The sequence below is a fragment of the Miniopterus natalensis genome, chromosome 6, assembly GCF_054644295.1.
Source record: "Miniopterus natalensis isolate mMinNat1 chromosome 6, mMinNat1.hap1, whole genome shotgun sequence".
NCBI classification, from domain to species: Eukaryota; Metazoa; Chordata; class Mammalia; order Chiroptera; family Miniopteridae; genus Miniopterus; species Miniopterus natalensis.
Genome location: NC_142086.1, coordinates 70935875 through 70950861, shown reverse-complemented (window position 1 = coordinate 70950861; position 14987 = coordinate 70935875). Strand labels below are relative to the sequence as shown.

Below are 14987 nucleotides of genomic sequence, written 5' to 3'. Positions count from 1 at the left end.
AGAGAAAGTGGAAGGGGGGAGAGAAACATTAATATGAGAGAGACACATTTATTAGTTGCCTCCCATACATGTCCCGACCAGGGTTGGGGATCGAGCCTGCAACTGAGGTACATGCCCTTGGCTAGAATCAAACCCAGGACCCCTCAGTCCAGGGGGAGAGGGATGGGTAAAGGGGGTGCTCTAACCACTGAGCAAACCTTCTAGGGCTGTAATTAATTCAAACAAAAGGAAGTTTGTGTTTCCCTAAATCTAAGTATAGACAACTTCTACAAGAATAAGTGAAAACCATAAAATATATATGGATGAATGTGCAAACCAACTCTCTTAATGTATTATTTTTTAATTTATGGATGTAGTTTCTTTGTTGGGACTACAAACTGTTTTAAACTAATTAAGACACCAGTTTAGCCCATTGCTATCCTTGAATAAATTACATATCTGAGGAATTTCATAACTTGAATCCTCCAAAGCCTCATTAGGCAAGATGACAATAGAAAATGCTCTCTGAAGAGAAATAATAATTTTGGAAATAGTTTGTTTTTATCCTTGTAAATGTACACTATTTGGTCATCTGGGAATTTCTTGACCATGTAGAATTTAAGTTATATCCAGTGACCACTTCTATCTGCCTAGTAATTTGGTTTGTTTTCAGATAAGTTGTAACTACAACTTGAGCTTTTACTTTATACTAGTGTGACTGGTAAAGGTGATAATTTAAAGCCAGGAGATGAGGGATAATGTAATTTAGAAAAAATGGCTGCTCTAAATTAGAGATTTAGCAACTGAGAATTTGAATTTTTGTGTGCATGTGTGTGGTTCCTCTTTTGGCAGCCTTACATTTTTGTATAGCAAAACCAGAATTCACTCATTATGTCCCTTTCAAAAAAGCTATGCTTTTTGGTTGTTTGTTTTGTTTTCTTTGTCTAATTAAATGTAATATATATAATAAATTTTCTTTATTATTTAGAAAGCATAGCACAGTATAACCATAGTCCTGCCCAGTTACCCATATTTAGAGGTCCTGTACCAAAGTCTGTTTTTCATTAGTGCAGAATTTAAGAATTAGGACACACTTTTGCATAATTGTGTGGTTCCAAACTGGGATTTCCACAGCCCTGGCACTACTTGCTCTATCAATCAATGTATTGCTCCTAGAACCATACTGTATTTATGTTCTTTATTATTCACCCAAGTCATTTATGCCTTTTTTAAAATAGAATATCCATCCACATTTTTCAAATCCAAACCAGCAGTTGCAGTATGGTTGCTTAGTTCCGGTTCACATGTTTATTTTTGGTCTTTTCTTGTTTGAGGCATTACAACTAATTCTGTGCTATGATTAGGCATAGAATTATGGGATTCATTTTTATTTTTTTTTAACTTTTCACTTTTAGAAAGAAAAGGAACTTCAAAAACTTACACAAGAAGAAATAAATTGCAAAAGTTTGGTTCGTGATCTTTTCCAAAAAGTTGAAGAGGCAAAGAGTTCCTTAGCAATGAATCAAAGTAGGGGGAAAGTCCTTGATGCAATAATTCAAGAAAAAAAATCTGGCAGGATTCCAGGAATATATGGAAGATTGGTAAAGTAGATTTATTTGGAATAACTACATTTTTCTCAAGAAAAACATTGTAAATAATTTTTTTGCCTTGACTTAAAGAAGTGTATATTGAGTGTCACTGTAATAAAATAACATTCTTTTTTGTTTATTTTAAAGTACTTTCAGTTTTAAACATTTTGCTCTTATACTCAGGCATGATAAAATTCTTTGTGCTGTGGATTGATTCTCATATTGAAAGTAGGGGATTTTTGTTTGTTTGTTTTTTAGTTTGGACAATTATAATCATTTTAATTCTGGGGGAGGGGGGGCAAATTTTAGTAATGGTAAACTTAACAAAACTACTCTATTTTAAAAATTTTTTTAAGATTTTGATAATTGTATTCCGGGTTTTATATCATTATACTGAAGGATGTGGCTATAGTTTAGAGACTTCAACAAGGGATATTTAGAAACCTAAGACTAGCAATAGTGGGGGCCATTCCCGCTCCTAAGACTGAAGAGGGAAAGAAGCTGTGGCCTTGGCTAGAGGGTGACAGGGAGGAAATGGGGAAAATATGTATTTCAACCCCATTCATCTCCTACCCTACCCATTACTCTAGCTAGTTCCTCACATTAGCTAAAGCTAGTGGGCCAAAGGAGCCAGTTGATGGAATCCCTGAATCAGCATTCCAGAGAAGGAAGCAGAATTACAAGGGTAAATGAAAATTACCCAGCATAGTTGCTGCCTGTCTAAATGTTAAATGACTTTCACCTTATTTTCTCAAAGATACACAGTTTGATCCTGTTCATTTACTCTAAAGGAAAAATAAAGCTAATCAGTGAATGCTGCTTGATAGCTAATTTATTATACATTAATAACCAGGCAAATGTATCTCATTAGGACGTATGTAACCTTAGATGGCTTTGAATAAAGTTTTATTATTTTATAAATTATTTTGCTCATAGTACTTTTAGGTTTCAAATTCTCAAGTGTTAATTTTTATGCAGTGAAAGCAGTTTAAGAGAGTTCGCAAAACCTGTATGAATAGTTATGAGATGGTTCTTTGCCTAATTCCTTCCTGATTAAACATTGATTTTCCCCCTCCTGTTATATTAGGGAGACTTAGGAGCAATTGATGAAAAATACGATGTTGCTATTTCATCCTGTTGTCGAGCATTAGACTACATTGTTGTTGACTCTATTGATACAGCCCAAGAATGTGTCAACTTCCTGAAAAGACAAAACATTGGAGTTGCAACCTTTATAGGTTTGGATAAGGTAGGTACTCATAAAAAGCTACATATAATTTAATTTAGTGCCAGGTGTTGCTTTTTAATTTTGAATCCTAGTTTTTTTTCTTCTTGGTTATTCAGTGAACACCTGGTAGGTTTTGAGGATTATTTTAGGTTCTGGGGTTACATGGTTGTGGGAAAAACATCTTGTAATGCCTCCTCAAAAGGATTATACATTCCACTGTTAGAGTGACTGGTGGTTTGCATTTCTAACTTACATCATTAATAACAACTTTTAATAATTCACATGCCATAAAATTCACCATTTTAACATATACAGTTCAGAGAGTTTTAGTGTATTCACAAGGTTAACTGCGACCTCTGTAATTCCAGATTATTTTCATCACCCCAAAAAGAAACCTCATACACATTAGCAGTCATTACCCATATTCTCCCTCCCTCCCCCAAGCAACCTCTAAATCTGTTTTTTGTCCCTATCTATAGATTTACCTATACTGGACATGTCATATAAACAGAATCATACAATATGGAGCCTTTTGTGTATGGCTTCTTTGAGCAGATTTTCAAAGTCATCCATGTTGTAGTATGCACCAGTACTTCATTTCTTTTTATTGGTGAATGATATTCCATTGTATGGATATACCATATTTTGTTTTATCTATTCATCACTTATTGGACATTTGTGTTGTTTCCATATTTGGCTGTTATGAATAATGCTGCTGTGATTCACATGCAAATTTTTGTGTAGCTACATGTTTTCAGTTTTCTTGGTTAATACTTAGGAGTGGAATTGCTGCGTCATATGTGAACTGTTTAACTTTTTGAGGAAACTTTTCCACAGTGGCTGTACCGTTTCCTACCAACGATGTGTGAGGATCCCAATTTTTTTATATCCTCACCAGTACTTGTTATTGCTTATCTTTTTTATTATAGTCATGTTAGTCAGTGTGAAGTGGTATTTCATTATGCTTTTGATTTGCATTTCCTGATTACTACTGATGAACTTCTTTTCATATGCTTCTTGGTCATTTGTTATCTTTGGAAAAGTACCTATTTAAATCCTTTGTCCATTTGTTAATTGGTTGATTTGTCTTTATTATTGAGTTGTAAGAATTCTTTATATATTCTGGATACAAGTCTCTTGTCAGATATATCATTTGCAAATATTTTCTCCCATTCTGTGGGTTATCTTTTCACTCTCCTGGTGGTGTCCTCTGAAGCACAATTTTTTTTAATTTTCATAAGTCCAATTTTTTTAATTTGGTTGTTTGTGTTTAAGTGTCATATCTAAGAAACTATTGCAGCCCGGCCGGGCGTGGCTCAGCGGTTGAGCGTCAACATAGGATCCAGGCGATCGGGGTTCGATTCCCGGTCAGGGCACATGCCCAGGTTGTGGGTTTGATCAATGACTCTCTCATCATTGATGTTTCTATCTCTCTCTCTCCCTCTCCATTCCTCTCTCTGAAATCAATAAAGATATATTTTTTTAAAAAAGAAAGAAAGAAACTATTGCATAATCCAGGGGCATGGTAATTTATTTCCTCTGATTTTTTCTAAGAGTTTTATAGCTTTAGCATAATTTAGGTTTTAAGTACATGTGGAGTTAATGTGACAATATAGTGTAAAGAAGGAGTCCAACTCTACTGCTTTGCATGTTGATATCCAGTTGTCCCAGCACCATTTCTTGGAAAGACTATTCTTTCCCCATTGAATTTTCTTGGCACCTTTGTTGAAAATCAACTGACCATAAATGTAAAGATTCATTTCTGGACTCTACATTTGTCTGTCTATCATTGCACTGGTACCACACTGTTTTGATTACTGTAACTTTGTAGTAAGTCTTGAAATCAGGTATCTTCTAATTTTGTTCTTTTTATTATTATTATTATTATTATTATTGATTTTAGAGAGAGAGCAACACATTGATTCAGTGTTCCACCCATCTGTGCACCCACTGGTTGCTTCTTACATGTTCCCTGACTGGGGATCGAACCTGCAACCTTGGCATATTGGGACAACGCTCTAACCAACTGAGCTACCCAGCCAGGGCTCTAATTTGGTTCTTTGATATCAAGATTGTTTTGGCTATTTGGAGTCCCTATAATTTTCATATCAGTATTAAGATTAGCTGGTCACTTTCTGTGCCCAATTTTTTAATTACAATTGACATACAATATCATTAGTTTCAGGTGTACAACATAATGATTAGACATTTATATAACTTACAGAGTGATTTATATAACATAGACCTTGCTGGGCAACTGGAATTTTATACAGATTGCATTGAATCTGTAGATCAATTTGGATAGTATTCCCATCTTAATAATATTAAATCTTAAAATCCTCAAACCTGGGATATCTTCTGTTTATTTAGGTTTAATTTCATACTGTAATGTTTCATAGCCTTCAGTAAACAGGTCTTATGTTTGTTTTGTTAAACTTATTCATAAGTTTTGGGTGCTTTTTTTTTTTTATATAAATGGAGTTTTTAAATTTAACTTTAAATACTAGTGTATAGAAATACATTTAATTTTTGTATATAGATTGGTCTTGTATCCTACAATTTTGCTGATTTCATAATCAGTTTTAATAGTTTCATGGGAGGATTCTTTAGGATTTTATGTATATAAGATCATGTCATCTTTAGAGTTTTATAATAATTCCTTTATTTTTTATTAATCCTCACCCAAGCATTTTTTTTTTCCCATTGGTTTTTAGTAAGAGTGGAAGGTGAGGCAGAGAGAGAGAAACATTGGTTGGTTGCCTCCCATACTCTCCCGGACCAGGGTGGGGGTATCAAACCTGCAACCAAGGTATGTGCCCTTGATCAGGAATTGTACCACTTCCCTTCAGTCTGTGGGCCAGCACTCAAACCACTGAGCCAAACCAGCCAGGGCATAACTCCTTTTTTAAAATAACAGTGAAGTAATACAGTAGTACCCCCTTATCTACAGTTTCATTTTCTGTGATTTCAGCTACCTGCTGTAGGCTACAGTCTAAAAATATTAAATTGAAAATTCCATAACTAAATAATTCCTAAGTTTTAAATTTTACACTATTCTGAGTAGTGTGATGAAATCTCACACTGTCTTCCCAGACATAGGTTTTTCCCTTTCTCTGGAGTGCCCATGCTGTGTGTGCTACTTGCCTGTCAGTCACTTAGTAGCCAGATCTGTTGTCAGAGAAAGATCACATTCACATAACTTTTATAGTGTAATTATAATCATTCTATTTTGTTGTTAATCTGTTACTGTGCCTAATTTATAAATTAAACTTTATCAGAGTTATGTGTGTATAGGGAAAAACATGGCACATACAGGGTTCATACTAGCTACAGTTTCAGGCATACGCTGGGGATCTTCGACCATATCCCCTGTAGATAGGGGGAACTACTGTACTCAATAACAGATACTCAGAACCTTGTATACATGTCCTTACATTTTTTTAATTTATTTTCTTAGAAACTAGATGGAGAAACAAGCTGTCAGTCATTGTCTGGCAGGTTTTGATCTAGCATCTCTTATTTATTTTAAATTTATCTTTATTGTTGAAAGTATTACAGATATCCCCCCCTTTTTCCCCCCATTTATCCCCTCCACACCGCATCTGCCACTGGCCTTCACACTATTGTCTGTGGCCATAGGTTATGCATATATGTATATAAGTTCTTCAGTTAATCTCTCACCACCCACTCCCCCACCCCCACCTTCCCACTGAGATTCATCAGTCTTTTCCATACTTATATGTCTCTGGATCTGTTTTGTTCCTCTGTCTATTTTGTGTATTAGAGTCCACATATGAGTGAGATCATGTAAAACTGAAACAGGAAGAATCAGAAAACCTGAATAGGCCAGTAACAACTGATGAAATCGAAGCAGTAATAAAAAAACTCCTAGCAAACAAAAGCCCTGGTCTTGACAGCTTCACAGGGGAGTTTTCTAATTCTTTTAAGTTGTAGGGTTAGATAGTTTACTAAAAATTTGTTTTGCTTTTTGAGGTAGGCCTGTAGTGATATGAACTTCCAGACTGCTTTCTCTGTGTCCCATAGATTTTGGGTTGTTGTGTGTTCATTTTCATGTTTCCAGGAAGTTTTTGATTTCTTTCTTGATCTTATTGTTAACCCACTCATTATTTAATAACATGCTATTTAGCCTCCATGTGTTTGAATGTTTTTGTGTGTTTTTACTGTAATTCATTTCTAATTTCATGCCATTGTGATCTGAGATGCTTGATAAGATTTTAATCTTGAACTTGTAGAGACTTGTGTGTCCTAACAAGTGGTCTGTCTTTGAGTATGAACCATGTACACGCGAGAGGAGTGAATATTCTGCAGCTTTGGGGTGAAATGTTCTGTAAATATCAACTAAATCCATCTGATCTAGTGTGCCATTTAGAGTCACTGCTTCTGTGTTTACTTTGTGTCTGGAAGATATATCCAGTGAAGTCAGTGGGGTGTTAAAGTCCATGACTATGACTGTATTGCTGTTGATTTCTCCCTTAAAGTCCTTAAGGTTATTATTGATAGGTCCTTATTTATTGCCATTTTAATTCTTTATGCCTATGTTTCTATCTCTACTTCTTCGTATTATTACAGCAGTCTCTTTAACATTTCTTGCAATGCTTGTGTTTCTACTTCTAATTACAGCAGTCCCTTTAACATTTCCTGCAATGCTGGTTTGGTGGTGATAAACTCCTTTAGCCTTTTTTTGTCTGGGAAGCTCTTTATTTCACCATCTATTTTGAATGATAGCCTTGCTGGATAGAGTATTCTTGGTTTCAGATCCTTGTTTTGCATCACCTTGAATACTACATGCCATTCCCTTCTGGCCTGTAGTATTTCTGATGAGAAAGTCAGCTCACAACCTTATGGGAGCTCCTTTGTAGGTAACAGATTACTTTTCTCTTGCTGCCTTTAATATTCTCTTTGTCTTGAATTTTTGTCATTTTAATTATGATGTGTCTGGGTGTGGGCCTCTTTGGGTTCTCCTTGCTTGGGACTCTGTGTCTCCTAAACTTGTGTGACTTTTTCCTCCACCAGGTTAGGAAGTTTTCTACCATTATTTCTTTAAACAAGTTCTCTAACCCTTGCTTACTTTGGACCTCCTCTGGCACTCCTATGATGTGGACATTGTTACCAGTCTCTGTGCGTCTCCACTTTTCCTTCTTGGTTCTGAGGGTGCTCTCCAGCTCTTCTTCAGTTGCAGTTGATTATTCAGGGTGTTTTTTCTATACTTTAGCTGTAATTCCAGTTTGGTCCCAGGAGAGCATCAGTGTAGCTTCCACTCAGTCCGTCGCCATCGTTAATCTCTCATGTCCTTACATTTTATTCATGTATATAACTTATCGCCTTAAAATGATATGTTCTTTATCTTAATATACATATATATAATTATTATTTTACTTTTAGATGGCAGTATGGGCAAAGAAAATGACCAAAATTCAAACTCCTGAACATACTCCTCGGTTATTTGATTTAGTAAAAGTAAAAGATGAGGAAATTCGGCAAGCTTTTTACTTTGCATTACGGGATACCTTAGTAGCTGACAACTTAGATCAAGCCACAAGAGTAGCATATCAAAAAGACAGAAGATGGAGAGTGGTAACGTTACAGGGACAAATCATAGAGCAGTCAGGTAATAGTGATTTTATTCCTGTTATTGAGTTTATTTGTATTTAATCTTGTTGGGGGAGATATCTAAGTCTGACTCTGTCCTCTGTTCTCCAGGTACAATGACTGGTGGTGGAAGCAAAGTAATGAAAGGAAGAATGGGCTCATCAGTTGTTGAAATCTCTGAAGAAGAGGTCAGCACATTTTAAACTATAGTCATACTTTTAAGTATATATACATATCAGATGTGAGATTTTATGTAAAACCCTTTTAAAAGTCCTAAAAATAAAATGTTAATTAGAAAATATATACTCAACATACATAATTTTTCTTTTACATTTGGCTCATATGGCTATTCCATAATTTATTTAACCATTCACTTACTGTTTGGCATTTAACTTGTTTTCTTCACATAATTATTGCTGTATTGCATAATTAGTTTTTTCTATTTCAGAATAATTCTTTAAGGTGTAAGTATAGTAGAACTTCTGATCGTGTTTCCAAATTTTATTTCAAAATATTTTATATGCCCACAAAGTATAAGAAAATGTCAAAATGACTGGGAAAAACTGCTATGTTCTAACACCCTCAGAACACCAGATGTACTTTTTTCTTCCTTAAAAACATATACTTGGATGTCCTGGATACCTGACTTTTTCCAGAGTTATGCCTTCATCCCCCCCCATATTTTCAAATAGTTTATATCCTTTCACTTAAATATTTGCATAGGGTGCCTTCACTTGACTTTGTTGTTAATCTGAAATGACTCTTGCAGAAAATTTATTTCATTAGTACTCTCCTTTGTAGATAAATAAAATGGAATCACAGTTGCAGAGAGACTCTCAGAAAGCAGTACAAATCCAGGAACAGAAAGTACAACTGGAAGAAGCAGTAGTTAAGTTAAAGCATAGTCAACGAGAAATGAAGAATACACTAGAAAAGTTTACTGCAAGCATCCAGGTACTTTTTTATCAATATTAGCTGAAACTATTGGAATTTAGTAGTAATTTGACAGAAGCATTTTGCTGTTTGCTTACAATTGTAAAATATAAGGGAGGAAGGGGATGCGTCTCTAGGTGGGCCTATTGATTTTGTTTCCCTGAGAACTAATGGACAGATGCCCTGTCATAGTGTTGCTCTAGCCACCGCTATTCTTGGTTTTCATTTGTACTCCATAGAAATGTCTTCCTTAACAACTATGTGACCCTTTATTTTGATTCTCTTTTCAAAGTGGAATGTTTTCTTAATTATAAAAAAAAAATGCATGCTCACTGTCTTCTAAAAAAAACAACCAAAAAACAGTTTTCAGAAAATACTCAAGGGTTATCACCCTCAATTTTTATGTATATCCTTCAACTTTTTAATATAAATACCTAGTTTGCATGCAAGTTTATGTATATGACAAATATGGGTATGCATGTTAAGTATATGTATGGAATTTTAATGAATCATACTAATTTTTCTTCACTTAAGAAATTATGGTTTTCTTTCTAAGCCAATGAAAATTTACTTTGTTTGCAATTGCGATGGAGCCTTTTGTTTGTACAATTTGATAAATATTTTTATGTACACTGCTATGTTTAAAATACCCTTGTTAGGTTTGCATTTATATGCTCATCCAGTTATTTCCTTAGGTTAGATTCCTAAAATTAAAATTCTTATTCAGTATGTGTACAGTGTTTCAGGCATTTGTTGCATAAGGACAACGTGACCTCAAAAAGATGGTTATAATTATTTTTACAAGTCTTAAAACACTAGGTAGTCTGCAGTACGTTGTAAATTTGCTACTCTGATATACTAAAAATGACATAACTTGTCTTTGTAATGAGTTTACCCATCATTTTATGTTTGTTGGCAATTTTCATTCTTTATATAAATTGTTCATATTTTCCTGTTTGTATTTGTCCTTAAAGACTTTAAATGCCTTCTTTTCTTAAAATTCAAAATGCTTAAAGGAAATATTACTGAGTTAAAACATTGACCTTGAATGTTAAAACTGTTCTGTAGCCTTTATCAGAGCAAGAGGAATATTTGAGTGTCCAAGTTAAGGAACTTGAAGCTAATGTACTTGCGGCAGCCCCTGACAAAAAAAAGCAGAAATTGCTAGAAGAAAATGTTAATGCTTTCAAAACAGGTATGTTTACAGATACAGACCCTTTTTTTGAGATTGTTAAAAAGGGGTTTTTAATGTTTAAAAAACATTAATACAGCAATAATTATGTGAAGAAATGTTTAAGATAGCAGTTTGTAGACTAAAAATAGTAAGTCACTACTCTGTTTTATGGTTTCTATTGTTTCATTCTCAAAAGGTTATAAAGTAAGTACTATTAAGGTTAAATAAGTACTATTAAATTGAGAATTTTATTTGACAGATAAGAAAACCGAGGCATAGAATGGTTTATATAATTTGCCCAAGGTCACATTGTAGCATATGGTGCTATAAGAATTCAAGGCAGTCTGATTCCAGAGCCCATGCTCTTAATTTTATATTTTGTGTACTTTGGCCCAGTGTTCCCTGAAACCCTTTAAAATAGTTATTTTATAGATTTAAGTCAGTGATTTTTAACCTTTTTCATCTCATGGCGCACACAAACTAATTACTAAAATTCTACGGCACACCGAAACTGTATATTTTTTGTTGACCTGACAAAGTAGGTATACCTTTTTAAAATACATTTTTATTGATTTTAGAGAGAGAGGAAAGGAGAGGTAGAGGGAGAAACATGGATCGGCTGCCTCCTGCACCCACCCCACACCAGGGATTAAACCCACAACCTGGGCATGTGCCCTGACCCGGAATGGAACCTTGGACCTCTAGGTGCACAGGACGACACTTAACCAACTGAGCCACACAGGCCAGGGGTGGGGGGAGATTGGTATAATTTGGATTCACTCACACCAGGCGGCTATTGTTGTGTTCGCTGTTGTCGTCTTCTGTTGACCATCTAAGGGAAAAGAGGTCAGTGCCCCTATCTAAATCGTCAGGTATTGCATGTTTTTAAAAATTCTTACAGCACACCGGTTGGTAATTGCTGGATGAAGGAAAGGATTTGGAGAAGCTAAATCACTTCAAAGCCCACAGGAAATAAAGGGTATGGCTTACAGCATCTTAGCTAGTGGCCCCAGCAAACAGTGTACCTTCATCTCATTCTCAAGATAACCTGTTACAATTTGGTCCATGAGCTAAGAAAGGCAAATACTGATAGTCCATCCAAAGAAGTATTTGGAGTGAAGTTGGAACGATTATGCAAATACTCCAAAAGTGAGAGAGTAAGAGGTAAAAAAAGGTTAAGCAGACAAATGTCCACTGTACTTTTTGTGAACATGTTTATCTGCATTTTTAATAGTAGGGCATTCACTCAAATAGCATTTGCTAAAGTCCCTCTTTTCAAGCTTACACTGGAGATGGATAATCAAAACAATATATTGCATACTGTATCAGGTGCTATGGGATAAGTAAAACTAGGATAATGGGACAGGTGGGGGGTAGGGGGGGCTCATACAGACACAGTGGCTAGACAGGCCTATGCTAGAGATATTTGAGCAGAGACCCAAAGGAAGTATGCGTGCTAACCATGTGGATATTTAGGAGAAGAGTATTCCAAGAAGATGTAAAAAAGTTCAGAGGCCCTGAGGCAGGTGTGTGCTAGAAGTTTCTAGGAATATGAGAGAGCTACAGTGGCTAGAGTAAAAGATGGAATAGTCCAGATAATGTAGAGCCTTATAGGACATATCTCCAATTGAAATAAAAAGCCATTGGAGAGTGATATATAGGGAAGTGGTGTAATCATGATGGGGGTTTTTCTCTTGCATTTAATTTTGGATCTACATTTTGTTTTTGCAGACACATTGACTTCACCCACACTCCTTTTTCCTCACACAGACCCACACAATATTTGTTATGACTGTTTTGATGGTACCTAGTGGTCAATTAAAAGGCCACATCATATCTTTGTCATTTATAGCAATACTTCCACAGAAAGACTGCAGGAATCTGTATTTTATTTTTGTTTGAAAAGGAAGCCTTGACTTTAGTAGGAGCTCTATATATCTCTTCTCTCATGGAAATGTGGCCTATTATCAGTGGACTGTTAATGCCTAATATGGAGGACCCATTTCTGCAGGCATATCTTTAAGAAGAAATATTTCATTTTACATTACTTTAGTTCTTAAAAATATCTCTCTGGCTAATGTGCAGAGAATAGAGTAAGGGGGTGAGGATGTAAGGTGGTATAGAATAGTGACTTCAAAATTTAAAAATAAATGCATTGTATATACTTAAGAATAAGGAAGAAAATGTTCTAAAGGTTTGGAACCCTCTCCAGCTGCACACCTGGCCCATCCCCCAGTGTAAGTTACGGAGCTGCAGCTGGTGCTCTGCCCCCAGGTGAGCCAAACACACAGGCACCCTAGTGGAATTTCAACCATCTTAAAGCTGGGGGGGAAATTATTAGTATTGGCAATATAGAACTTTTAAATGTGTATATTTAATCTCCTTAGGGGAAAGGGGGGGATTCAAAAGACCATAAAAACGGGTTTTTGTTTTTTAAGAGCAAAGTAGTGATCTCAGAAATGTAAAAAATAGAATTCAAATTAATTCATTAGATGGGCTGAAAGATCAGGTGAAAAAAATTATCTGATAATGTAGAACTAAGAGAGAAATTATAAGTTATAAGATTAAGGGAAGGTTGAAATTCCAGTCTACCTAACAGAAGAGACAAAAAGAAAGCAGTAGTTAATTCCTTATCCAATCCTTTTTTCTCAGCAAATCCTACCTGCCTCTGCCTGTGCCAAACGCCCATACACCCCCTGTAGGAGCTTTATGAGAATCTCTTTCCTTAAATCAGCTCAGTTTTTTGTTTACCTCTTTAGACATGGGTATTCTTGATAGCTTGAACTCCTCACCTTTTTATCACCTTTCATCCTTATGATATTGTACAGTGATTGAGATTCAAATAGGAAAATAGAATCTACTCTGGCTGGTGTTAATAGGATTTGTATAGAGCTGTGTGCACATACACTGACGGAGAGTAGTACACTGTTTACAGAATCATTAGGATGACCAAAGAAATTCTATGTTGAACATTATTCAAGAATAATTTCCAGAACTACTCTGCAGAATCATCAAAGGAGAGCTATACCACCTCTTAGTCTACCATTGGAAAGTCAGATCTCAAATTGGGAAGATAACACTACAATTACCAGCATCATAAGCACATTACACCCACTATAATCTATACCAGGGGTGGGGAATGTCCAGCCCACAGGCCTTGGTCTGGTTCTGCCAAAACAACTGCAGGTAGGACTCGAAATTCAGTAAATCTAGGAGCTTTTATCATAGCAACAATAATTTTTTAGGGCCCTCAAATGATGCTATAAATAACCAAATGGCCCTTGGCAGAGAAAAGGTTCCCCATCTCTGATCTATACCATTAAAGTTAATGACACTTTCTATTCACAAAGCTTTTGACTGGACACCAAAACCTTACTCCACCAAGAGGCTCTCTCTGACTGCTTGCTTGCAGAAACATGTTTGATTCATCACTTTTGTCTCCCAAATTATGCACTTTCTTTTGACTGAATGGACTTAAATGATGTCTGAACCCTGGGTCCAAGGGAATCTAGGAAATGTTAAGTTAGCTTTCTGTACCACACAAGACTGCCAATTTTATGCTATCTTCCCCCACTTTCTTGTTATAACATGTGGAGGAGAACTCTAGGTTAGCAAAATAAAGTATCTGCAATTTCTTTACCACTGGCAAGGTATTGAGCACATAGTCTAAGGGTAAAAATCATTATGAGACCAATAATAGGCAAGGAAGTACCCTAAGAAAAAGTTGAAAAAATCTTTGAAAAGAGCTTGAGGGCATGAAGCCATTAAGAAATAAATGGGTTATGTTCAGAGCTGAGCCAGAGAATTTACCATGTGTTGTTACAACACCGTTTGTCTTGACATAGGGTGTTTTGGTTTTTTGAGGTACTTTTCCCCAAATGTCTAAAATTTCTTTTAAATACATCAGGTTAAGTCATATTGACTGAAGAAATTTACATCTAACAAGTGGTGCTTGTTAACGAAGAAACATGAATTATGTTTCATTTTTTTTATTTCAGAATATGACAATGTGGCTGAAAGAGCTGGTAAAATAGAAGCTGAGGTTAAAAGGTTACACAATATCATCGTAGAAATTAATAACCATAAACTCAAGGCCCAACAAGACAAACTTGATAAAATAAATAAGCAATTAGATGAATGTGCTTCTGCTATTACTAAAGCCCAAGTAGCAATCAAGACTGCTGACAGGTAGAGTATGCATACTCTTCCCTACCTCAACATTGGAAAGGGGTTAATATTTAATAACCATTAAACATTTCTATTACTGTTATTTATTAAGCCTATCTGACATGTTATTACCTAATAGGACTTAAGTGAGGGGGAAGCTATACTAAACATTTACATAGCAGTTTTTTTAAAAAGCAAATACTGATAAACAGGTATACCTCGGCAAAGCATAGTTCTGTAACTCCCCAGATGTTATGAGGACATATAAATTAGTTTTGTTTCTCTGTTGGTGATTAGATCTAGGTCT

General features: G+C 35.4%; 1 protein-coding gene across 1 annotated transcript in view; it reads left to right on the top strand.

The window, feature by feature from the left end:
- The window catches only part of SMC4 (structural maintenance of chromosomes 4), a 37444-nt gene that overhangs the window by 17561 nt on the left and 4896 nt on the right, over positions 1-14987 (top strand). Inside the window, exons 12-18 of the mRNA XM_087818344.1 lie at positions 1395-1580; positions 2656-2817; positions 8200-8425; positions 8518-8594; positions 9208-9360; positions 10408-10534; positions 14512-14701. Of these exons, the coding sequence (XP_087674470.1) occupies positions 1395-1580; positions 2656-2817; positions 8200-8425; positions 8518-8594; positions 9208-9360; positions 10408-10534; positions 14512-14701 (1121 nt within the window). The remainder of the gene's footprint in view (positions 1-1394; positions 1581-2655; positions 2818-8199; positions 8426-8517; positions 8595-9207; positions 9361-10407; positions 10535-14511; positions 14702-14987) is intronic.